Genomic DNA, 26930 nt, shown 5'->3' on the forward strand with positions numbered 1-26930 from the left:
ATCTGTGTAGTCACTGAAAAGAGACAATGGAGTCCGAGAGAAATTTTTTTTTTTTTTTTTTTTGGTTTTTCGAGTCAGGGTTTCTCTGCAGCTTTTTTAGAGCCTGTCCTGGAACTAGCTCTTGTAGACCAGGCTGGTCTCGAACTCACAGAGATCCGCTGCCTCTGCCTCCCGAGTGCTGGGATTAAAGGCGTGCGCCACCACTGCCCGGCTTCGAGAGAAATTTTTTAAGCCTACCCACTCTTTCCCCTTCAATCCCTCTCCAAACACTGTTAAGCTTTCCCTAAGTGTTGTGACCCCCACATCAAGTGAGACCAGCAATCTCCATTGTTATATGCTGCTCCACAGTGCCCAGAGAGTGCACAAGGTGACAGTATAGAGCCCCAGCACAGCAAGGTAGATTCGGAAGAGCAGCTGATCAAAGTGGTACAGGATGGCCAGCCACTCCACCTCCTTCTGGTAAACCTGATCCCGAGTCCGGAGAGAGTTGTTGATGTACTGGAGCTGGAGCCAGACTTCCTGCAGAGTATCTGACTGAACCAGGTGCTCCTGGTGGACAGGGGACTCTGTGTGGTGGAGGAAAACACTCTAGATGAGCTGTGCTCAGGGAAGGCCCAGAGAACCTGGCAGAGCTGTCCTGTGTCACGAGAGGTGTGTGTAGGCTATATCTATCTAGGAGATTTCCTGAGCTAGGATAGATAGTTCTTAAATTTCTTTATATAAAGCAACCAGAACCCAACCATTTGTATTCCTTCCCACCTTTCTGTATGTAGTGTGATGTGTGTGTATGTATAGTGTGATGTGTGTGTGTGTGTGTGTATGAAGTGTGATGTATAATGTGTGTGTATGTAGGTAGTGTGATGTGTGGTGTGTGACGTGTGTATAGTGTGATGTGTGGCATGTGTGTAAAGTGTGATGTGTGTGTATAGTGTGATGTGTGTGTATAAAGTGTAAAGTGTCTGTGTGTGTATGGTGATGTATGTTGTGTGTGCAAACATGCTTGTATGCCAGAATGCTACAATTTTTGAGTTCATAGCTCAGTCACTGTGGTAGAAATGAAACTTACTAGAGGTGCCTGAAAGCCTGACCTTCAAGCTAAAATGACCTCCCAGGAAGAAATCACCTTCAGTCTGCAGAAGAAATCTCAAACTCAGAACAGGGGCTGAAAAGCTGGAGTATCCCATTATTCGTGCTGGCCAGACTGGCTGGGTGCTTCCCCAGAACCCAGGTGCTCAGCATGACAAAGCAAACAGGGTGGGGATCACAAGGCTTCTCACAAACCTGTTGTCTCAGCACTTGGAGCCCAAGGGTGTAATCTAGACTCATCTGCATCAGAGTCTCCTCGAAGGCAAAGAAGAGGCCGTTCTTGTCCACTGTGTCGCTCCTCATAAAGGAATTTGATCAACAAGATGGACTTGGATAAGCTGAGAACCAAGAGGGCCATGCAGACGGTAAAGAAGACCCCTGGAAAAGAAAGAGATTTAGCTGCATTCAGTCTACCATTCATGCAATACCAGATCTTGGCCAGGAATGGTTCTAAGGGGGTGTTCGATGACACCTGAGCTGCTTACCAATCAGAGACGTGCACCCCGTGCTCCTCGGCACCTCATCAGACATGTTGACCCTGAAGACTGTGTAGCCCACCAGCACATTGGTCTTGAATATAATTCTCGCACGGCAGTTGGGGGGCAGGTAGAAGCTCCCCAGGTCTACTAGCATCAGGAAGATGCTAGGAATCAAGAGGCTCACGACATAGGCCAATGGACATCTGCGAATCACCACCTGGCAGAAGATGAGGAAGCTCTTCCATCGAAACAAACAGTCTAACACTTGGCGGAGCCCATAGTCCTTAAGACCCAGCCCTGTGAGTATTGCAAAATGACTATGTAGTTTATATTTGAGGCAACTGGGTGTGCTGGGAAGTGCCTGTAACTTCAGAATGTGGGGAGCGGGACCAGGAGGATTGCTATGAGATGGAAGCCAGCCTCGACTACATAACAAGACCCTGTCTCAAACAAAACACACACACACACACACACACACACACACACACACACACACACACGACTATTTTGTGATTCAAAAAGACGAAAAATTTTCACATAGACCTAACAATGTTGCATGTGTGTGTGTGACCACATGCAGATGCGTGTCCATTTATATGCATGTGGAATCCAGAGCAGGATGCCAGGTGTCTTCCTTTATCATTCTCTGACTCATTGCCTGAGACAGGGTATCTCACTGAACCAGAGCTCAGCACTTTGTTTAGGCTGGCTTGCTTATGAGTTCTCTGGATCTGCCCATGTCTGTCCACCAATCCTGGGCTTATAACCTGGGGGGTAGCTCAGTTGATAGAGTGCCTGCCTAACATGGGCAAAGTCCTAGGTTCTAGCCCCAGATCTGCATAAACTGGGTGAGCTGGCACACACCTGTAATCCCAACATTGGGGAGGTAAAGGCAAGATCAAGGGCCCTTCTCTGAGGTGGTGATTTCCCCTCAGGGCTGACAATAAGGCCTCTCTGGTGGTGGACATTCAGTAAAGCCTGATGGGGCAAACCAATATTCTGGTCCCTTCGCTGTTTGATTTGCACCAGCACACTGTTTAACAGCTCCTGTCTCTTGGATTTGCCAATGTGACACTTGACTACTTTCTATGTGTTAGATCATGTGCTGGAGGCTTTTCCATCTATTGTATCATTTATTTTATTCTCATTATCATCTTCTTGGATAGATAACCTTACTCTGTACCCTTAAGGAAGCTGAGTCAGTGGCCAAGGTGTAATGTAACCCCATACCTTCTGATTCCTGGTGCTCACTCTTTAGCTACAGCCTAGCTACGAATCTGGATCTGCCAAGATGTGGAAGAGGAGGCATTTACTAATTTTTTTTCTCTCTCATTTCCACATCCTGCTCTGGGAGAAAAGTACAAAGAAATGAGCACAGAAAGGAGGTACAAAGGCCTGAGATGGAGTGGGGGACAGCTTGGTTGGGGGAGTTCACACACCTTGTTGATGAGAGTTGAGGCTCCCTAGTCATTGGATCTGGGACCATGGCCCAACTCAGTGGAGCTTGGCAGGCCAGAGCTGTTTGGTGCATTGTAATCTGACTGTTGTCCTTCACAGTAAACATAATTGGCTACAAATATCTACACCAGTGCAACACACATCGCTTTGCAATAATTCGGTTAAAACACATTTCTACCAAAGTGCAGTCAACAAGAAAAAAAAAACAACACAATGAACTATCATCAACCTGCATCTCTGTTGGGCTGTGACTTAGACAACCTTGGGAGGTGAGGTAGGAGGAGGGGCATTGAGATGCTGGTGATCTGGTCTCTTAGAGTGGGAGTTGGAGCGGTCATACCTGGTCAGGTAGGGGGAAGAAAGTGGGATCACCCTTGGAGACTTCATGGCAGAGATTGCATGAGAAAGGGAAAAAAGTCTATGAGTATTACCCTAAAGAAAAGCACAGGGCGGGAGCTCGCCAACTCCAGCCGGATAGGGAAAGAAGCAGCATAGGACCAAACTAGACCCTCTGAATGTGGATGACAGCTGTATGGCTGGGGCAGACTATGGGACCACTGACAGTGGCACCAGGATTTATTTCTACTGCTTGTACTGGCTTTTCGGGAACCCATTCTCTTTGGATGGATACCTTGCTCAGCCTAGATATAGTAGGGAGGGCCTTGGACCTTCCCCAAAGCAATGTGCCTTACCCTCTCTGAGGAATGAATGGGGGTGGGGTGGGGAGGAAGGTAGAGGGAATGGGAGTGGGGGACTGGGAACTGGGATTGGTATGTGAAATCAAAAAAGATAGTTTGTTTTCTTTAAGAAAGAAAGGAAGAAAGAAAGAAAGGAAGGAAGGAAGGAAGGAAGGAAGGAAGGAAGAAAGAAAGAAAGAAAGAAAGAAAGAAAGAAAGAAAGAAAAGCACAAGGCATGTTGGTTAAGGGGGAAGGGCCCAGATCTGTAGTCAAGGAAATAGAACCTATGTATGTAAATCTATGTGATCCTGTGTGGGGCAGCCAACTCCTCCCTGCCTCAGTTCCTTCTTCCTTTCTTTGGTATGTGCACGTGTGATGTATGTATACATGTGTATGAGGGGGGTATGTGTGTACATACAAATGTGTGCATGCAGAGGCCCAGACAACTTTAGGTGTCATTCCAAAGGAACCACCTACATTCTTTTTAGACAGTGCCTGCCATTGGCTTGCAACTTACTAAGTAGACTAAATTGTCTAGCCAGGGAGTCCCAGGGATCTGCCTGCCTCTACCTCCCCAGTACTGGGATTACAAGTACAGAGTCACACCAGCTTTTCCTGTTCTGGGGATTGGATTCTTGTCCTTCTGTTTGCAAGTCAAGCACTCTACCAACTGAACCACCTCCTTTTAAAGAAGCAGTGTGCCCTTGCCTTGTCAAACATCCTAGGTACAATTGAGCTGTTGTGTTTTTGAAATAAAGTGCTGATGTTCTTCTCTGCCCAGATGCAGATATAAAACACACATCTGGACTGAAACCAAATGTGAGTGGTATGGGTCCTCAAAGACCCTGATTTCCAAGGAAGTATAGACTTCTCAGGCTAAAGGGAGGGGAGAGAGGTCTGAGAAGAACTGTGAGGTTCATGGGCTTTTGACCTGTGCACCTACATGGCCCTCCGCTGGGTCTCAGTAGACACTGAGAGCAGAAGGGAAGGACACAGGTAGCCCATTAGATAATTAGCTTCTGCTGTGACGTAAAACAAAGAAATTTCCCAATTTCCATCTATCTTATGAAACTGGAACGCTGACTACGCCCTCTAAAACTACCTCCCGGATATGCTCCTGTCTTTAACAAGGATGTTACCTTTCCTAAGAGAAAACAAGTAGTACCACAGTTTGGGGGTTTTTTTCTAGAATAAAGTAGCCACCTTTTTCCCTGCTTTAGAGGTAATGGCTTCTAAGAATCAATGTCCTCTACAAGTCTGGTACAGTGGAAACAAAACAAAAAATGAAATAAAAATAAAACAAACATCTAATTTTATTTTTGCTTTCTGAAATTTTTATTGTTATCCCAACTGATTGTCTGCTCTCTTTTCCTTTGTCCAGCAAACACTGGGCATGAGGAGGCTGCTGACATACTACTGGAAATACGAGAGACATCGTGGCATAAGTAGGACAAGTCCCTGTCCTAGCCTGGTCTTAGGAGTTTGGGAGCTGTACTCTGGGGGCTAGAGTTTGAAAAGTCTATGGGGCAGAAATAAATCTTGCTCCAGAATGAACCAAAACCAGAGTCCCTATCTCATTTGCATGATGACTAACTAAAGTCTTCTAAGCTTAACCTTTATTTTATGCAGAGATTGAACCTAGGGCTTCCTCCATGCTGGACAAATGATCTACCGACTGAGCTATATAGCTCCTTGGGCAGATTTTGATGTCTATGATAGATACCAAGAGCCTTTCTCACTCATCTCTGTACCTTTTATGTCCGTCATTGTCCTTGCTAGCTTAGTCTTTCTGACACAGCCTAGAGTCATCTGAGAGGAAAGCCTTGACAGAGGAATTGTCTGGATCAGATTGGTCTGTGGGAATGTATGTGAAAGATTGCCTTGATTATTACTTGATGCCCACTGTGGGTGGCGCTATCCCTAGGCAGGTGGTTCTGGGCTGTATGAGAAAACTAGCTAAGCATGAGCCTGGGAATGAACAAGCCAGACAACAAGCCAGCAAGCCAGCAAGCCAAGTCCCTCTAATGGTTTCTGCCTTAAGTTCCTACCCTGACTTCCTTTGGTGATAGATTGTAACCTGGAAGTATGTACCAAATAAACACTTTGCTTCCCAAGAAGCTTTTGGTCACAGTGCTTTGCCCCAGCAACAGAGATTAAACTCCAACAATCATTAATGCTGAAATGTTCCCTGAACTCCATCAGAATCGGTTATTAAGGCTACCTTCAGCTTCAATCAACTGGAGATGTGAGATTAGCCCAAATGGTGGGCGCCCTGTTGGGGTCGGTCTTCATATGGACCTCACCTGAGAACCCATGACTCCTGCTTCTGCTCAGAGGAATGTGTCACCTGCTCAGCGTGACACTGTTCTCTGTAAGCCTGCCCTACACAGAGCCCATCATTCCTAATGGACTAGAGGAACTGGTGCCTTTAAATTCCACAGAAAAGGAAGAAAAAGCACTTTAGTTTCAGCCTGTGTTCTCCATTAGACACCCTTCAGGTGTTAGCAATATTATGCCACAATTTCATTATCCATTAAAGCCAGGTAATAATAAGTACACAAAGGTATTTGGAGCCTATTGATGTTAATGAAAGAGATCAATCTAATTCAGAATGCGTGTGTGGAGAGCTCCTTGGAGATGGAATAGGCCCCAAGGTTAGCCTCTAATTGCCTCCTTGATGGTAGACCCCACCAGTACTCAATTTTGCATGACCGTCTTTATGACATACTTGGAATTTTGACGCCCAGACTCATGCTCCATACAGAAGCCCATTTTCCTCCCCTCCCAAATCCCTCCTCACACCCCTGGTTCAGAAGGAATGGGAAAGTTGTTGCCTTTTAAGCAAGAGCCTTGTCCCAGAGCAAGGACTTTGGGGATGCAGACTGTAGGTCGGGCTGGATTAACAGAAATCTTGTGATTACCACATTCCTTGAGCAACCCTAGGATGGCTCTAGAGTTCAAGCTTCCCCCTTCCTTCCTGTTTTCCCTCCCTTCTCTTCCTTGGAAGGGTGTCCTGTCAAGTATGAGCTGCCTGCATCCATATTATTGATCAAGAGTTTTTGAAGGACACCAGAACGCTTTGGATCCTAAATTTAGAGCATTCAATGGAAATCTCAATAAAATCACCCTAATCTAGAAAAGACATGAGAATCATGCTAGAAAAAGAGACTGAGCGAGGCATTTCTCCCAAGTTCCCTTTTCATTTCCCCAGTACTCTCTGGGTTTCCAGTGCCTGGTGAGTCTCCACTCAGTATCAGGGTATCTTGATTGGCTCTTTCCATACAAAATGACTTCTAGATTTTCTCCCTACATCTGCCCACTCCTACAAGGTTATACAGAAACCAAATGTCTATCCTGTTGTTTTCTGGGAACCAGCACCTCTAATAACGTATTGGAGGTAATATCCCCTCCCATGGCTGTTGGATTGGGTCCCAGGTTGTACACAAACATCCTTACAGGGAGAAGAGCTTTGTCTGGGATTCCTGTACAATGCAGTTGGATTCTAAAACATCAGTTGTACCCTGGAATAAGCAACAAGTGTATTGTGATTGCGTCAACTGGCCCTAAGGCCATCCCGAGCATTTGATGCCAGATAGATGGTAGCTGTGTGTGTTAGCGTGGAATGATGCAGTGTTTTGAAGAGAATGTTGTCTCTCTTGCCTGTTCCAACTGTCCCCAGCTTGGTCTGAGACACAGCAGGTGATTAGATTAAGAGAAAGATGGTCCTTTACCATCAGGACACCAGTGAGCGCACTGTTGGCACAGAGTTAAACTCCAAATGCTACCACACTGGCCAAGGGCTTTCAAATGACACCAGGATGCCTTGGTTGCTAAATGTAGAATGTCTTACATGGTATGAAAACAATGAAGCCAGGCATGGGGCACATGGCAGCCATGGAAAGGTGTAGAGGTTGGGAGAGATGGAAACCAGCAAGCATTCTGGAACATGTGAGTCTTTCCAAAGCTGCAGGATCACTTCTGAGTCTGGCTAATATAATCTGTGACTTTACTCAGGATTTTGGGGGGGATTTGGTTCCAGAGAATCAAGTGAAAGCTAGCCTTGTCAGATTACCCACCTTGACCCCCAGGGCAAAGACACCTTGGGGAAAATTTCCAGGGCATGAAATAAAATGCATGTATCCCTACCTCCAGCATGCCTTCATAGAAACACCCTAACAGAGAAGAACCGGACTATGGTTCCTACATGGAGGGACACCTCTCAGGAAGCAGTGCTTGCCTTTTCTCTTATTCCAAATGGGTCCAGCTACCCTCAAGAAGACAAGCTAATATTTAGGGAAAGGGTGGCATGTAACGTGTAACTGGAGAGAGAGCGCGCACACACAAGGGTATACCCACACTCACACTCCCATTTACCTGCCGCTCACGCCTTTGTCTCCGTGCAGTGTAGGTAATGATGTGTGCAGCACTCCGTGGAGTGCTTGGTAGGTGACTGGTTCCACCTTGCACTTGCCATTCCCTCGCATTTCCCTTTAATGCTCTCCATTATTTGGGCTGCATTAATAATGTTTGCAGGCTGATATCTTTAAAATTAATGAGGTGTTTACTCTTAGCCAAGAAACTCATTGAAATTTAAAAAAAAAAAAAAAAAAAGCTTTCTTCCCCCTACTCTCTTTCTCTTTCTGAGAACGAGTGGACAAGAGCTGCGGATGTGGTTCAGTGGTAGAATGCTCGCCGAGTGTGAGCAAGGCCCTTGCTTGAGCCCGAGGATCACGAAACAAAGAAGAGAGGGCAGGCCGGCCACAGTGGACACCCTTGATCCCTTGCTCTACAGGCGTGTTTTGTGATGGGCTGCTAGCCAAGGAGTAGCCATGAGGGAGGCTCAAACCCCAGTGCTTTAAGGCGCTGGCTTCACCAGTTTTCTAGAAAACACACACCTTTCAGGCAATGGAGGCCACTCATGCCCTCAGGAACCCTGATCTCACTCTCTGCAACAGCCCTCAGTCTGACCTGCAGGTTCCTCATTCCCAAGGCTTGATTCTGGAGAGATCCACGTCACAGGCACTCCTGACCTGTTTGGAGTACCTATTTTTCAACTAAATTTATTCTCTGCCATGGATACCATCCTCCTGCCTTGTCACAAATAGCACCTTCACTTTGCGCAGTAAAGCAGGGCTCTCTGCCGAGTTCTAGCGTTGAGAGTCCCCTGGTGATGTGAGCCTGCCCGTGACCATGACAAGGTGGTTTTCTAGGAAAGCCAGAGAAACAGAAGCTTGGCAGGAAAAGTGGTGAGCACCACTGTCCTTCTCCCAGAGCTCAAGACAGACAAATTTCCCTGGGTACAGTTTGACCAAGAGCACTCCCAGGCATGCATTAGAGTACCATGGCTTCCACCATGGCCTGGTCAGCCGTTGTTGCCTCTGACCCTGAAGCTACTTGTTCTACCTGTGTCTCTCTGTCTCTGTTTCTCTCTCTGTCTCTGTCTCTCTGTCTCTCTGTCTCTGTCTCTCTCTCTGTTTCTTTCTTTCTCTTGTCTTTCCTCTCTCCTTCCCTCCCTCCCTCCCTATTCTTTCCTTTTCTTTCTTTTTACGAAATAGGGTCTCATGTAGCCCAGGCTGGCCTCAAAGTCGATCTAATCCTCTGGTCTCTTCCTAGTGCTGGAATCACATATGTGTGTTATCAAGCTTGGTTTATGTGTACCAATGATAAACCCCAGGGTTTATTGTAAATTATCAACTCAGCTATGTCCCCAGCCCCACTCATTGTTTCTGTGGGTCATGCAGATGACTACCGGCTAATTCCTTCGGATATTCAAGTTAGTAATATGATCATTTTATGCATCTGCATCTGAAATTAATTGATAATTTTCTCAATTAAAAATGGGACAATTATGTTGATGAGACAGGTTTTGATTTGTTTCGTTTTGTTTTCTTTCAATTCCTTGTAATGCTGATGGTGTACACTGCTTTGGGCTTTATTCTCAGTGGCAATTAGAAGTGATAATGTTTGTGTAAGCCAAAAGGTTTGAAGGCTTCTGCTGTGAGGTGGGTCAGATCTCTGGAGTCTACACACTGTTCTCTCTGATTCCCTTGTAGATTATGGTGGTAACCTGGTGGCTCGGGATCTCTGCTCTCAAATACTGCAGCTCAGGGGGATGGGCAGAGCCATCTCAACATGCTATTCTCAGGTAATAATGAGGATATGCAATAAAGCAGATTCCGCAGCTCAATAGAGAAGGCCACAGACCTCGGAGACGTGAGCACTGGGTAGGAAGGAGAACCTACGTTAAATTGAATCTGTGCAAAGTTTCCAGCGCTGTTCCTCAGGATGCTGTACGTGGAGGACACTGAGAGCAGTTGCCACTCACTGTCATTCAGAAATGACCTTTTGTCATTCTCGATGTCTTCCTTAGTCCTCAGGAAGCCCAGGTCTATGTCTTCCACAAAAAAAAAAAAAAAAAAAAAAACCAACCCAGAAACAATGGGTTTCCTGGGGGAGAAGCAGAAGCCAGCATCCCCCACTTTCCCAACCCCCAGTTTGAGCCTTTCCTCTTATCCTGACCACATCCACAGTATCACCAGTGTCTGAGTTACAGAGTAGAGGCGGGGGTGGGGGAGGACCAAAAGTAGCTTAATCTTTTATTAAACTATGAATTTGAAGTTGAAGCCTGCTCTCCACAGTGTATGAAGCGTGTTCTGTGGCTTTTAGAACATCCTCAATGATGATAGAATCCTGATGTTATAATAACAAGTTAAAAGCACCGGTTACAACCCTGTACCCTGTCTGAATTCTAGGAAAAAACACTGCAACAATACATTTGTTTTGAGGCACAGTCTTGTGTGTCCCCGGTAAACTCAAGCACTCTCTACAGCCAAGGATGATCTTGAATTTCTGATCCTCCTGCCTCCACCTCCAAAGTGCTGAGATTTCAAGCATGTGCTACCACATCCAGCTGAGGTTCAGATTTTTAAACAATCAGCCATGTGTAAGAATAAAATAGATCTGACGTTAATATCATCTCACCTATGTATGCCCACACAGCTTAGGTGTTGCCGGCAGACGGCGTCTCTTGTGGTTCATTTACCTGTGTGCAGAATGCTGTGGAAGGTGAGGCTGCAGTTCTGGATGTCAAAGGGAAAGGCGTACGTCTGCAAACTGCATGCGGAGACCACCTGGATGGGCTTGTGGTTACTAATGGTTCCAGAAGAGTTCACATACACGTAGGGGAGGTCGGGAGAGCTTTCAAGGTCCACACTACAGGAAACGCAAGAGAACCTGTTATGCAGAGGACCTTAGTCTGTTCCAAACATACGCAGAACTGACTCTGCGGTGGTAGTGACCCTGAGACCCAAAGTAAGACCTAGGGGGAAAAAAAAAGGATAGAATGATATTTTCCCATGAGGTGTCACCCTTACAGACACTCTCAGAAATAACAAGTCTCATCAATTAACTCACCTGCTACAGCTACAACATAAACAATAACTCCAAGACCATTAATCAAATATGTATCTTTTTAAAAGAATTATTTTATTTTAAATTATACATAGACATGGGGATGGTATGCTCACATGAATGCTGATGCTCACAGAGACCAGAAGAGAGCATCAAATCCCCAGGAGCCAAGTTACAGGAGGTTATGAGCTACCCAATGTAGGTGCTGGGAACTGAATCCCTGGTCCTCTGGAAAAGCAGGACATACTCGTAACTACTCTTAACTCTTAAGTCATCTCTCTAGCCTCCAAATCTGCATCCTGAATAATGTCAACTCATGGCAATTCCATTCTGAATATTCCCCATAGTATAACCCCAGTAACCAGAGAAAACCAAAGTATAGCAACAATGACTGAAAGTAATTGGCATTTGGCCCGAAAAGGTGAATCAACCCAAAGGTCACAGAAATACACCCCCAGAACACTTACAACTCATTGATGATGATGTCAGGGGCCCAGATGGCACTGAGAGGGAGAGAGATTTCTTGAATGTCATCAAACAGGCTAGAGTTCCAGGATAAAAACTTATCATTCCAAACCTGTTAAGAGCAGTCAAGCAGGAAGCAGCAACATGAGAAAGCTTAAGTGCACGGGCATAACTGCGGACTGATCCAGTTCATCAGCCCTGTGATGTTCTCTGATAAGGGGAAGGAAATCCGTTCTACAGCTATATCCTTGAATGAATGTAGTCTCTCTGGGCGAAGGGACTATATCCCTAGAGGCAGTACCTCCTCCTTAGAATAACCACGTTTTGCGGTAGATCCTGATCAGGAAGCCAGCATGCAGAGGGGGAAGGAGAATGAATGGATTACCTCTTGGTACCACACGCTTGTCTTTAATTTTTGATTCTGTACGTCCTGCAGAGCAAAAAAGAAAAAAAAAATCCGCACAGAATCTGAGCACATGAGCAAGCGAAGGCAAGTGCAGGAACATCCCCACGAAACCTCAGCACATCAATTATCAGAGGCAAGCGCAAACATCTGACAATTTAAGAGGGAGGAAAATCAAACCCAACCAACCAAAGCTGATTTTAAAAACATTACCTAGCCTCCTTGATACCCGAGTATCCTCAGCTCCCGCTTATCTTGCACACCTGTGGCTTTGCATGTTGCTCTATTATCCAGGACAAAATAGTGCTCTAACAGCACTTAACATTTTGAGTGATTTTCTAATCTCTTTTCCTGCTTTAATTAGTTACTCTGCCATTAATCAAACTTGAAAAAAAATAATATGTAAGTCTTAGCCAATATTGAGCTGAAAAGATGAGACCAAGCTTCTACTTGAATAAAGATTATTGAATAAAGATTATTCTATGAATAATCAAGATATTATTCATAATCTTTCAATGAAAGCTATCTGCACTGACACATGCAGACATCTCTATGAAGTTACTTTGTGCTTAAATGTGTCTGCTTATGAAACAGACTGATGAGCTCAATACAGGTGAGGTACACTTTCTTGACAACAGATGCGGTTTTTCCATGTCTGCAATAACTCGGTGATGGTTTCTAAATTAAAGTACTTAATGTGGGTGAGACATGCCTTCATGTATATTTGTGCGCCATATTCAGGCCTGGTGCCAATGAAAGCCAGAAATGGACATTGGACTTCTTGAAATTGGAGCTACAGATGACTGTAAGCTATCTGTGGGCTCTAGGAATCAAACCCAGATCCGTTGGAAGAGCAGCCAGTGCTCTTAACCACTGAGTCACCTTTCCAGCCCCTTGGTAATATTTTGTTAAAGATCCCCCCCCCCCGCCGCCCAAACAGCAGCAGCAGTAACAACAACAGCAACAAAACCCTCTTTACCAGCATTTTCCACATCTAACCTAGTAAAGGACAATCCAAAAATAAGATGTTCTTGGAGACTGAAAGAGAAGGGTTATTCCACACACATCGTATCTAACAACTATTAACTATAAAAATGGATCACAAGTTGGCAAAATGAGGCATTAAAACATTTAAATATCATCATTATTGTGTGTCAAGTTGTGTGGGCATGTATATGCCAAGGCACATGTGTTGAAGTCAGAGAACAACTTTCAATAGTCAGTTCCCACCTTCTACTGTGAGTTCTATTGTGTGTGTGTCAGGGGAACAAGTGCTTTGACCCACCGAGCCATCTCACCAGCCCCCAGACATCACAACACGTACCAAAGAAACACAAACACAAACATTCATGGGACCCCATGAACAACTGCATGCCAGAGGACCAGAAGACCTAGAGCAGATGGGTAACTTGCTAAGTAAAGTGTCAAAGTTGAACCACAAGCTCAGTAAAACCTCGTTAGAGCTGAGCTTGGTGATCCACTCCTGTGGTCCCATCACTCGAGCGGCAGAGGCAGGAGGAGGACCCAATATTCGAAGTCATCCTCAGCTATATAAGTAGCTTAAGGCTTGCCTGAAATATGTGAGACCCAGCCTTTAAAAGCTAATCAGGGAACTGAAGAGATAGCTTAGTGATTGAGAGTGCTCTTGCAGGAGACCTGAGTTCAGTTCCTTCTGCCCCATCTCCCAAGTGCTGGGACTACAAGCATGCACCATGCCCAGTTTATGCCAGGGTGAGGGAAAGAACCCAGGGCTTCTTGCACACCAAGCAAGCGCTCCCCAGCTGAGCTACCTCCCAAGCCCAAAGGAAACCCAATTAACTTTTCGGATTAAAGTTTCCCCTTTTTACAGTCAAGAAAGTGGGTGGTTACTGAATATGCATTTCTAGGTACAGCAGGAAAGAAGAAAGAGCAAGCAGATAAGGAACCCTGTTTCCAGGCTCAACAAAGGCTGCTTTGAACTCACGGGAACTACAGATTTTATGGACTTTAAATAGATACTTGAGAGAGGCAGGTTTTAAAGTGGGATGCAAAGTGAAAAGATTGGAATTCACAAATATTTCCCCAAGGAACAGCTTGTAGAAGGACCAGTGGGGACCCCCAGTCAAGATTGGCTCAGCAGGGGTTCTGGAAGTTTTTATTTTTTTTAAGTCTTCTATTGAGAATCCAAGATTAGAGGATACCACTCACTTCACTTCCTTGGGAAATGTATGAGCCAAGTAATTCTGGAATAGATCATGCCATACTCACTCAAGTAATGCTAGGCTTAGTGACACTCGATGAGGATTCCCTACAAACACGTATTTGTAAAACTCCAAAATGCAGTTTATATTAATGGAAACAGTCGTTAACTATGCTCACAGGATTACGTCTGTGTGCCTGTGCACAGGCACACTCGTGCTGTAGTGTGAGTGTGCAGGTCAGAGGAGAGCCTCAGGACCGGGTTCACTCCTTCCTCTGTCTTAGGCTCTGAGGATGCAGCTCAGTTCCTCAGGCTTGGGGCAAGCTCCTTTAGCTGCTGAGGGTCTCATAGGAATATTATCTTGTTTCAGTAACTCCATTGTCCTTACTGGTTTCTCTGTCACTGACCTAGCACCCTATAAACGCCTCTCATTGATCTGGATAGCTGGGAAGAGGACTTCCCTGTTCCCATGGCTCCTTTCTGCTCTCATTTGGTCCAGCTGACTCAATTGCCAGCCATATTGATACTCATTTTCCTCTTCTTGCCTACTGCTTTGTTGTTTTACACCTAGAAATGATATTTACCCTTTTTTTTTGTTCTAGAATCGTATGGGGGTAGCTGGGAAGAGTCATCATTCAGTCCTAAAGAATGCGATGTCAAAAAGTAGTTGGAGGCTAAAACTAACAATTTTTTTTTTTTTTTGTCAAAGAAACAAGTTTCCCAATGCCAGCTGGTGAGTGTAATTGGTTCTCTGGTGGCATTATTCACAGCTCTTCCCTCTGCGTGCCTCTCTTTTTTCTTTCGATACCTTCCATCTTGCTTGTTAAAAGCAAAGGATATTTCCGAGAATTGGAATTCATTAGTCTTCCTAACAGAGGGAGTCTATTTAGATCTAAATTGGTGGTTAGCAAATATACAGATAATTCCCTCACATTCTTATTTATCTTTCCTAGTTCCGGAGACTATGGAAACAGATGCTTGAACGTCTGGCTGGGAGGCTCCAGTCAATGGACTGGAATACAAAGGTATCCGGAATTCGGAATTGACAAAACTAAATAGAAACAAATTGGAACTCTTCACTGTTGAGTAGATTATCTCTATAATCAGATTTCCCCAAGGAACTCGTAATACTCAGAAATTCGAAGACAAGACTGTAGGCTTTTCCATAAACAAAACAGGAGGCAAAACATGCGACGGGAGGCGAGGTGCTGCGACGAGAGCCAGGCTGCGCGTGCTTCATTCAGCACGAGTTGCTAGCAGTACAGCTGCTGGCAGAGGCATCCGACAAGTTCGCTATTCACAGCGGGAGCATCTTCCTCCGGACAGAATCTGTGAGCGATTTTAGCAGAACCCTCAGAACTGTTCCTAGGGCTGCAACTACCTTTGTCTGGCTCATCTACATATAATAGTGACATTTGTAAAGTGTCTCCGGAGTAACCTAGTCATCAATAGAGATAAACTTAGAGTCGGTGTTTTGTTTTGTTTTGTTTTAAGTCACTAGCTATTTTTACAGTATTGATCTAGCATCTTGGAAGTAAAAATAAATCACAATGCATGTGGTGGGAAATAACACAAAGAACGAAGACTTTCTATCAAGAAACTTGTAACAGCTTAAGGGATGTGTAGCTGTTGTGACCCACGCTATAGCCCCAGAACTCAAAGGGTTGGGTGGTAGAACAGCTGCTCGGTTCAGGAGAGCACTTGCTTGCCTGGTTGGCATACAGCTGTTGTCAAATTGACACAAACCTGGATAGGAGGGGGTATCTCACCTGAGGAAATGCCTCCATCAGATTGGTCTGGGGGCACATCTGGGGGCATGTTTTCTTAATTGCTGACTGATGAAAGAGAGTCCAGCCCACTTTGGGTGGTACCATCATCCCTGGACAGATGGGCCTGGGCTATATAAGAGCTAGGCTTAGAGGAGTCTTTAACTTCAGAACTGGGAGGCAGAACCTGCTCTACATAGTGAGTTCCAGGACAGCTAGGACTGTGAAGAGAGATCTTGTCTCAAAAGAAAGAAAGAAAGAAAGAAAGAAAGAAAGAAAGAAAGAAAGAAAGAAAGAAGGGAGGGAGGGAGGGAGGGAGGGAGGGAGGGAGGGAGGGAGGGAGGGAGGGAGGGAGGGAAGAAAAGAAAGAGAAAAGAAAAGAAGAAAAACCGAGCAAGCCAGGAGGAGAAATGCAGTAAGCTTTAACTCCTTCCTCCAGTTTCCTGCCTTGGCTTCCCTTCTTGCTGGGCTGTAACCTGTAAGTCAAACAAACCCTTTCCTCCCCAGTTTGTCTTTGGTCAGTGTTTTATCACAGCCACAAAAAGGACAGTTGTGAACAGAAAGACCTGAGTCCAATCCTCTAGAACCTATGATGTTAAAAAAAAATGAAAAGTGCTGGAAGCTCACCCTTAAAATTCAAGAGCTTTGGAGGCAGAGACAGGTGGAGACTGGCTCATCTGTGAGCCAGTCTAGGCTACTTGGGAAGTTCCAGATCAGTGAGAGACTCTGTTAAAAAGAGAACAAGCCAGGCGGTGGTTGTGCACACCTTTAGTCCTAGCGCTCAGGAAGGCAGAAGCAGGCAGATCTCTGTGAGTTCAAGGCTAGCCTGGTCTACAGAGCGAGTTCCAAGAGAGCCAGAGGGAGGTACACAGAGAAACCTTGTCTCAAAAGACCAACAAAAAAAAAGGAAAGAAAGAAAGAAAAGAAAAGAAAGAAAACAGATAAAGTGGATGGAATGATAACTGATATCATCTGAGGAATGATCGCTGAGGGCCTGTGAGATGATTCAGCAACTTGATGCCTGCCACAAAGCTGGAACACACATAACAGGAGAGAACTGACTTACACTGCCCATTGCGACTTGAACACACAAGCATGCGCGTGCGCGGGCGCGCGCGCGCGCGCACACACACACACACACACACACATAGGAGATATATATATATATATATATATATATATATATATATATATATTAAGAAATGGCAGTGAGGTTACTCTCTAGCTTCCACAAGCATCCACAGCACCCGCACATAACTTCGCATGCATGAATATGCTTGAACACACACACACACACACACATACAAAAGAAAATTGACTCAAAAAAAAGAACAGAAAGAATTGACTGAACCTAATTGTGAATTATGTGTAACCCAGTTCAGTAACAAACAAATGTATGTGACAACATGGGGTGGGAGAGCCATATTTTCCAGTTTTTCCTTATCTACAATAATAATAATATGTTTTTGCTTTCTTTCACCAAGGCAGGAAATGCTAGATTTTAAAAGTTCAATTGGACATCCTTGTTCCAAGGGAAAATATTAATGAAAAGACCTTATTTTTTCTATATTTATCTCCAAATAAGCCACTGAAGGCAAAGCTGAGCAGTTCTACTTTATCTTAATCAATATAAAATCCAAAGAAAAAAGTTAAGGAAGCAACTGAGAGCCATCCTAACCTCTTCTTAGGGCTTGTTATCCACCTGCCCTGATGTTTCACATGACGTAGCTCTTGTTGGGTGCCATTTAGTTATTTGTTGGTTTGTTTGTATTTATTGAGATAGAATGTCTTGCAGTCTCTCAGGTTTGGCTTCATACTCACAGCAATCCTCCTGTTTCAGTCTCCCGAGTGCTATTCAGATCATGCTTAACGTTGGACTCCAGGAAGCGAGATGTCCATAATAATCCACTGATAACTACAGGGTGAGGAACTGTATCCCTTCTAGCCAGGGGACGCGTTAGCCACAAGAAATTAAGTCTCCAAAATTCTAGTTCAATATCCAATTAAAAAGAGACTTTAAGAAAGGGACCTTAAAGGGGTTATCTATTAGGAGTGGGTGACACTAGGCCTTTCAGGTGAGGATTCTCTTGGCATTAAATTAAACAACCCCCTCTAGATAGACTGGTCCTTTCACTAGGTTATGGAAAAGTCAGACTGAGAAAAGAGAAAGTTAGGGGCTGGAGCGATGGCTCAGGGGGTTAGAGCAGGTGCTGCTCTTCCAGAGGACTTGGGGTTCATTTCCCCACACCCACATGATGACTCATAAGTGTTTATAACACCAGTCCTAGGGGATCAGATCTTCTGGCCTCCACAGATCCAGACATGCAAGTAGTACACAAAGACAAATCACTCATACACATATAATAAAAATAAATAAATCTTTTTTTTTTTTAAAAAAAGGAAAAGTGAAATTTGCTGTTGAAAGGAGGAATTTGGGAATATTGATTGATTGAATCTTGTGTATCTTAGGCTGGCACTATCTTGCCATGTAGCCAAGATTGGCCCTGAACTTTTGATACTCTTGTTTCTGGCTCCAGACTGTTGGGGTTACAGCATGCACTACCATGCTTAAAATCCTAGCATACGGGAAGCTGAGGCAGGAGGATTGCTACCAGTTCCAGGCTAGTCTAAGGTATGTAAAGAACTCCATACAGTCCTGGGTTTCACAGCAAGATACTGTTCTTAAAAAACAAACACACGGGCTGGGGAGATAGCTCAGAGGTTAAGAGTACTGGCTGCTCTTCAAGAGGACCCGGGTTCAATTCCCAGCACCCACATGGCAGCCAGCAACTGTACTCCAGTTCAAGGGCTCCTGACACCTTCACACCAATGCACATAAAATGAATTTAAATAAAACTATTTAAAAAAAAACCAAACACACATAAAAATAGGAAATTCTGTGATTTAATGCAGAAAAATGGAGGGAGATATAATCAGAGTATCGTATCCCGGCATTTGGGAGATAGAGCAGAAGAATCATGAGCTAAAAGACATCCTCAGCTACATAGTGAGTTCAAAACCAGCCTGAGCTACATGAGACCAAACCTTAAATAACAAAAACAAAATATTACAAATGTTTAAAAGCATTTTTAACATTTATTAAAAATGTATAAGATACCTGAGCCAGGGAAGGATAGAAAAAAACAGATGAACAAAACCAGAATTCTAGAAACAAACAGCAGCATAGTGTTGGCAAGTGCACAAGGTAAAATGGGTTTTCAGACCAGTTAGAAACACAAGAGCAATGACCTAGAATACTACAGAGCAGCAGCAGGGAGTGGACTGTCACTACACATAGCAGACGAGCCTGGGAGAAGTGACATGAAGGGGCAGCTCATCTGTGGCTGCCACGCCCACTGTGGCCTTGTAGTGGACTAAATAACCATGTTTGGGGGAACCTAGCCTTTTTTTTAAAAAACGTGAAATACAGGTTTATGGCTATAATCTCAATACTTGGGAGGCTGAGGCAGGAGGATTTGCTAAGAACTGGAGCCCACTTTGGGCTACATTTTGAGATTGCTGCCTCTAAAACAAACAAACAAAGAAACAAAAAACCAAATCAAGCAAACAGAAAGGATCAAAGGTCGAAGGTCATGTATATGTAGTTCCGTGTTTGTGATTTTCTTGAATTATAAAGGTTGAGAGTATGGCTGGGGACTCAGCTCAGTTACAGAAGAGGAAAGGTCAGACGTGGATGCTAGAACCCACTTAACGCCAGACACATTAGCAAGAACTGTGATTCCAGTTTCCCTGTTGTGGATGGAGCCAGAGGGAGGGGAATCCCCCAGAAAGAAGCCCAAAGGCCAGACTGGCATATGCAGAAATAAACAACAGAGAGACCCTTTCTCAAACATGGTAAGGAAGATGAGGACCAGTACCCAAGGTTGTCCTCTGACCTCTATATATGTGCTGTGGCATGCATGCCTTTACACACACACACACACACACACACACACACCACACACACACACACACACACACACTCACACTCACACGGTCTGTAGACAGCTCAGTGAGTGGCATAGCCTTGGGATGACGGTGCACCGGGGGCAGGCAGCTTTGTTATGGTGGTGGCCGCGCTAAGAGGACATCCAGTGTCCTCCGAAGACAGAGTGTGCTGGCTACTTTTATGCCAACTGGGCACAAGCTAGAGTCATCAGGGAAGCTGGAATCTTAACTGAGACTATGTCTCCATAGGATTGGCCTGTAGGAAATTTTTCAGGGTATTTTTTTTTCTTTGATTGATGTGGAAGGGCTCAGCCAGGTGTGGGTGGTGCCAACCCGAGACAGGTGGTCCTGGGTATAAGAAAGCAGGCTGAGGGAGTTGTGAGGAATAACCAGTGAGCAGCATTCCTTCATGACCAGGTTCCTGCCATACTTGAGCTCCTGTCCTGACTTCCTTCAGTGTGGGTTGTGACCTGGCGGTTGGAAGATGAAATAAACCCTTTCCTCTCAGGCTGCTTTTGGTGGTAGCGTTTTTATCACAGCAATAGTAGCCCCACCTAGGATAGAGTGTGAAGGCTGGGTGGACAGAGTAGTGCCATTGAAAGGCCATGAAACCCTTAAAAGGTGGGGCCTGGTAAGAGGTCTCTTCCTCACTGGAATCTGCCATTGAAGGGGACTTGGACCCTTCCTGCCCTTCTCCGCCTTTGCTCTGAGGCATGTTCCTGTGGTAAGTGCTGCTGAAGGCCCCAAAGTAATGAAACCCACTAACCAAGGAATGGAACCTCCAAAACCCTGAGCTGAAACAAGGTTTTATTTTTGTTTGTTTGTTAAAGATTTATTTATTTATTATGTATACAGTGTTCTGCCTGCATGTATGACTGCAGGCCAGAAAAGGGCACCAGATCTCATTACAGATGGTCGTGAGCCACCATGTGGTTGCTGGGGATTAAACTCGGGACCTCTGAAGTGGTGCCAATACTCTTAGGCACCAAGCCATCTCTCCAGCCCCCGTTTCTGTTTTTTATTGTTCGTTTGTTTTGTTGTTGTTGTTTTTGATAGGGTCTCAAATGAGTCCTCCCACCTTCTGATAACAGTCGAGAAAAAGCCCTTTACACATTCGCAATAATCAGGGCAGAGATTTTTCTTTTTCCTTTTTCAAATTTCAGACAGTAAGTATTGGATCTAACAAGCAAACCCTCTCTCACCAGGCAAGTGCTCAACCATTCAACTGCAACCCCAGACCTGGTTGTCTACTATAATATGCCATTATCACTAACAATGGAAAAGATACGTAAATCAGCTCCATCTCCAAAAAATGCAGACTCTTCCTAGTACCAGCAGTTCAGCCAAAGTCTTAGGACTAGACCTCTGTCCAGGCTTCTGCATAAAGCGTGGAGGACAAGAGGCTGGCTGTGGAGGTTTATTCCTGTGGTCTCAGTGCTCAGGAAGCAAAGGCAGAAGGATCAGAAGCACAGTGCCATCCTTAGTGAGTTTGGGGGCAATCAGGGCTACATGAGACCTGTCTCAATCAATCAATCATTCAATCAGTCAACCGACCAGAACAGCAAGAGCAAGAAAGGGCAGGTTAGTCCTTACCACATCCAATACAGCATGAACACATAGGTCCAGGTAGACAGTGGTGGCCTCAGCCCAGTTGTAAACTGGCCTGACATCCTTGTGATACCGCCGTAAGAGCTGCCTGGTGAGACGATGCAGAGAGGGAGTCCTGGGATGGGGAGTCGCTGTGCCTAGGATACCTAAAAAGAAAGCTGTCGCTGTGAAGATGAAGACAATGAGCATCTTTAGAGAGCAGTAGACAGACCGTTTGGGACATGGTGGCTCTCTGTGCGACAGTCAACTGACTCCAGGCTGTCCAAATTCACAGCCAGTGGGTGGGCTTTCTAGTAGACACTTACTTAAAGTAAGCTGACAGCCCAAGATCCCTGTGAGGGCTAATCTCGGCTGTTGGTGTGAATTCAAATGAGGAATTGCCTCCAGCAGGCTGACTTATAAGCATGTCTGTGAGAGATCGTCTTGACTATTAATTGGTACAGGAGGGTGCAGCCCATTGTGGGCACTCTCATCTGTGGGCAGGGTGTCTAGGCCATTTAAGAATGGCAAGTGATCCAGAGTCTGGGAGCAAGCCAGTAAGCAGTGTTCCCCCAATGGTATCTGCTTCAGTTCCTGCCTTAAGGACTTTTCTTGATAGGGGACTGTAACCTGCAAGATGAACAAGCTGCTTTAGGTTATGGCGTTTATGACACAACAGGAAAACAAATTAGAATATTCCCTCAAACGAGACTGAATTGTAAAGATACATAAAGCGACTTCATCTTCAGGAATGCAAACGGTACCTTGAGTTCCATTTCACAGTGCTTATGCCGAGACAGGATTCTGTCTCTGTTCCTGTCATGTACTCTGCTGTATGATGAAAAATTCACCTACACCCTTAGCCCAAAGTTAACCCCGTGTTGGTTTGTGTTTGTGAGTGTGGGCAGGTGCATGTACCACATGGAAGACACTGGGTGTCCCAATCCATCACTCTTTGACTTACTCCCCTGAGACAAGATCTCTCACTGAGCATGGACCTAAATTAGCAACCAGCAAGCCCCTGTGACTCTCATGTCTTTGTTCCTTACGGAGCTGAAGTTATAGGTCATACAGAGCCATGCCCAGCTTTTTCCATGAACACTGGGGATTCAAACTCAGGACCTCACACTTTGAAACAAAACCACCTTACTCACTGAGCTGCCTCCCCAGGCCTGTATTTTATTTTTCCTTTCTTTCTTTTGATTTCCCATGTGCAATGGACAATCCATTGATCCCAAAGATCGGCATGGATTTCCACCTAATGAAGTCAATGAGAGTTCAATTCATGCTCTTTTGTTTCCACTGAAAAATCTATTTTCTCACACCATCTGTCCTTGACTAAAATGTACTTGTCAGAAAAATGAGATCTTTGCTTTGGGAAAATTCTCCCTGGCTTCAGGAAACAATCATCTCCTCTGATCCCGGAATCTTGATTTGCTAGGAGTCACGATTGGTGTCGAGGCAGGAGAAAGCAAGCAAGGGAAACAAACACCAGGGATTGGAAGTGACAGATTTGTGAGGGCTCTCTCTGAATTGCAAAAAGATATTTTGTTCACAAGCTTCGCCAATCCTTGGGGAATTTGAAGCTTCGATAAGTCATTGGGCTAAAGCAAATTGCACACCTCCCCTCCCATACTGCCCGGGATGAAAGCTGTCTGAGGTGTCCTGCGTGTGGACTGGCCCTATTTTGATGAATTCCTGAAGGTCTGAGGAATCCAGTAGGAAAGTGAATGAGATCACTTCTCCCTGTGCAACAATCCTGTTTGGACCCGTGTCTTTATGAATTAAGTCATGCTACCTGCCACCACAAGCAGCAATTTCTATGATTTTATCAATGTCAGGGAGGTGGAAACCAAAACGACCAATGACGATGCTGGAGTTGTCATCCTGGGCTGGTAGCGGGCAGAGAAACACACTTTCCTTATCATCAGAACTGTGAACTCAATGAGCATTTTAACTCCCTGACTGTTCACCCAGAAAGAAGCTTAGGGTGGGATCAGCTATTTGGGCATGCAGGACGAAGGTGGGTGGCTTTCACGGGACATCATTTTTAAGGTCTTTGTGAATTGTTATTGTCAAAACATGCGGTGTGACTCTCTATCTGAGAACATTGCTCACTGTTGTACCCCAGGGAGGGGAAGTCGGGAGTATCAAACCAGGCAGTCCCATGATCCCCTACAAAGTTTGCTTTGGGCAGCAGCTGTTTTTTTTTTCCCTCTCTTGGGAATCCCCAATTCAAGTCTCAGTTGGAGAAATTCTGAAATGGGCATGATTCAACCCAGGAAATAGACGTGGATAAATTATAATGCTGAGAGGTGAAGGTACGTTCTTTGTACCCTCCACTCAAAGGGACCCAAATAATCTCTCTCTCTCTCTCTCTCTCTCTCTCTCTCTCTCTCTCTCTCTCTCTCTCTCTCTCTCTCTCTCTCTGACTCTTATGGTGTCCTGGAGAAGATAGACCCATGCTTTCTAGAAGGTGTCAAAAGCCTAGGTACAAAGAGAAAGTTTTGCAGGCTAGGACTAGGAATAAAGAGAAAGATAAAAAGCAAATGAAAGTAAGCTCACATAAACGCAAAGAGAACCGAGTTCTGGCATAAGCTGGGAGGAAATAATAAATTGCATTTCTACTATGAATGCAAATTTGCCCAAGGAGAAAGATCAATTACAGGAGAGAGATTAAGGATTTAAGTGACCATTAATTAGCAGCAAATGATGCCCCCTTGAAAGCTAATGTGACATTCACACAGCACTAAATGACTCAAAGTTCAAGGCTGTTTCCATAGACACTGATGCAAGCTACCGTCGGGCTCAGGAGAGATTCCTGGCCTGTCTCCTCAGGTCCAGATAACCAGCTTCCTTTAAGTCACTTGTATTGTTTCTGGAGAATGAATCTATTAGGAACTGAGCTATGAAGTATTTGGGGGTGAACAGATTTTAAAAAGACAATACGAATGCAAAGGCAGGCATGGTGGTACATGTCTGGAATCCCAGCCCTCAGAAGTTGAGGTGGGGAATCACAAATCTGAGGATAGCCTGGACTGCATACTGAGTTACAAGCCAGACTGGACTAAAGACTGAGTCCCTACTCAAAAATGACAGCAACAACAACAACAACAACAACAACAACAAAAGCATTCTTTCTTTTTCACTTGTTGTTTTGTTTGGGTTTGGTGAGTGTGTGTGTGTGTGTGTGTGTGTGTGTGTGTGTGTGTGTGTGTGTGAAGAAGGCACAATTATTACAGATTCAGTGAAAGTATGCCCAGGGCTATAGCTTCCAAATTAAGGGCTGGCGCTGAAGCACAGCTGGTCTGCATTCAGAGAACAGCCTCGTAGGCATGACACTATAGTGACCTTAGGACCAGCACTGAATACGCCCTTGGAAGGAAAACCGATACACCCTGCACAGTGTCTATTACTGAGCAGAAGCAGCCAGTGGTCTTTCCTGAGCCGGTGCTTTCTGGGTTGATAATATCTTACATTTGTGTTACACATTACGCTTCCACAGTCTGATCTCCGTGAATATTCCAGATAAAAACCAACCTAAGGGTATGAGGGTGAGGACCCGTAAACAGTGCTTGCCTAGCACACATGAAAGCGTGGGTCCCTCCCTCGGCATCACATACCCAGGACGAGATGGTGCACAGCTGTAGCCTAGAATTTGAGAGGTGGATGCAGGAGGATCAGAGTTCAGCATTCAGGTTTACGGTATGTTCAAGGCTAACCCAGGCTACATAAGGCCCTGAAAAACTGCCTAAAGAATGAATTGACTTATGTGGGTCAGTGAATAGTGAGGCTGTAGGTGTACAAGCCTAATCCCTAGCACCGCTCAGTGCAGAGGACAAAAACCAGTTCTGCTGTTTACAAGTCAACTCTGTAGTACAATGTCAGATCCCTTTGCCACAGATGCCCTCCGTGTGATTTACGAGGAGGCCTCAGCCATTAGACCCTGGTAAAACATTCTTCCTGTCCCGCTGAGCACAGAACATCAGAGGGAAAGCTGGTAAGAAGGATCTCCTGAGGCTTCTGGATGTCGGTTCTTTATTTTATCTTATTTTCATGTTGATAGTTATTTTCTGCAAAGAAATCCATTTGGCATTAATGAAATTTCCTCTATTTTACTCTTATAATTAAGATAGGCTTTTATCCTTGAAGTTAAATGTTCAGGATATCTGTGCTATTTTTCTTCTCTACCAAACAGAAAGAAAAAAATCATTTCCAGTGTTTTCTTCCTTTCTCTGTAAATTCCCAGCTTTCTAGCTACCAAATGTCTTTATTTCCTTTCTATAACTGACTTGCATAACTACTTGCAGTTATATTTTAAACTTTGAGAATTCAGACCCAAATTCTAGGAGCACCCACAGAGAGGGAGGGCATGAGGGGGATGCTGGAAAAAAGTAGCATGTTAGAAGTCAGAAACAGTTGGAGTGTAGGAAAAGACACTTTAACAGATTAGTCCTCATGCTTCTCCACATTCTTAACACTGTGACCCTGTAATACAGTTCCTCATGTCATGGTGACCTCCAACCATAAAGTTATTTTTTGTTGCTACTTTATAAGTGTAATTTTGCTACTGTTATGAATTGTAATGTAAATATCTGTGCTTTCTGGTGGTCTTAGGCAGCCCCTGTGAAAGGGTGGTTTGGCCCCCTAAAGGGGTCACGACTCATGTGTTGAGAACCACTGGATTAGAGAAGGGGATGTAAGAAGAAGAGAATGATGCATACCCAGGTGTGGGTATGGATCTCCCACAGATCCTTCATTTTACACTCTTTTTAAGAAATTAATTGCATCCTAACTAAAACAGTTCAATATATATATATAGTGAATGTTACCATGGAAATATCATTTCATACATTAAAACACATACAATCTCTAAAGTATTTTGAGAGAAATCACACACTCAAAACTTGCATGTTTTTGCAGCTGCTGTTAGCAATATACTAGCCACGTCTATAGATTCTGTAAAGCTGGATTTAAACACTGAAGTATCTAAACAGTATGCAGGCATCTACAGTTGAGATATATCCATGGGACTCTTCCTCTGCTCAGCTAAAGGCTTATATTAATGCCAAGGCTATCTAGGATCCTAAAACCTGCTCTCCGTTCATATCTGAAAGAGATTGCCCCATGCTTAATGCAAATTACCACAGTGAGCCGGATTTCCTCAGACATGAAGATTTGCCCACCAACTGTAATGTTTCAGGGTGAATTTTCACCTGTATAAAGTCCCAGGGCACGATGCTGTATAGCTGTGCATGATTGTGTGTGGGAGGGGACATAGAGACATATCGCTTGTCTCTATCCTAGGACTAGCGTTCAACAGAGTATGAATAAAAAGGAATGACTCTGAAGTGTTCCCGCTCCGTGGGGACACCACACTGCGAGAGCTAAGACAGTGCCCAGTCTAACTATGGGCAGGACTTACCTACAGCAGCCACCAGGAGGCAGGACCACGGAAGACTCATCGCACT

General features: G+C 44.7%; 1 protein-coding gene across 1 annotated transcript; it reads right to left on the bottom strand.

The window, feature by feature from the left end:
* Positions 1-330: 330 nt before the first annotated feature.
* Htr3b (5-hydroxytryptamine receptor 3B) lies at positions 331-26930 on the bottom strand. Its single transcript, XM_038324369.1, has 9 exons — positions 26885-26930; positions 21466-21626; positions 11962-12006; positions 11579-11688; positions 10746-10913; positions 9944-10103; positions 1572-1782; positions 1282-1464; positions 331-566 (listed from the first exon to the last, which is right to left on the bottom strand). The coding sequence occupies exons 1-9, from the start codon at positions 26922-26924 to the stop codon at positions 331-333; spliced, it is 1314 nt and encodes a 437-aa protein (XP_038180297.1). The 5' UTR covers positions 26925-26930.

The sequence above is a fragment of the Arvicola amphibius genome, chromosome 3, assembly GCF_903992535.2.
Source record: "Arvicola amphibius chromosome 3, mArvAmp1.2, whole genome shotgun sequence".
Lineage (NCBI taxonomy): Eukaryota > Metazoa > Chordata > Mammalia > Rodentia > Cricetidae > Arvicola > Arvicola amphibius.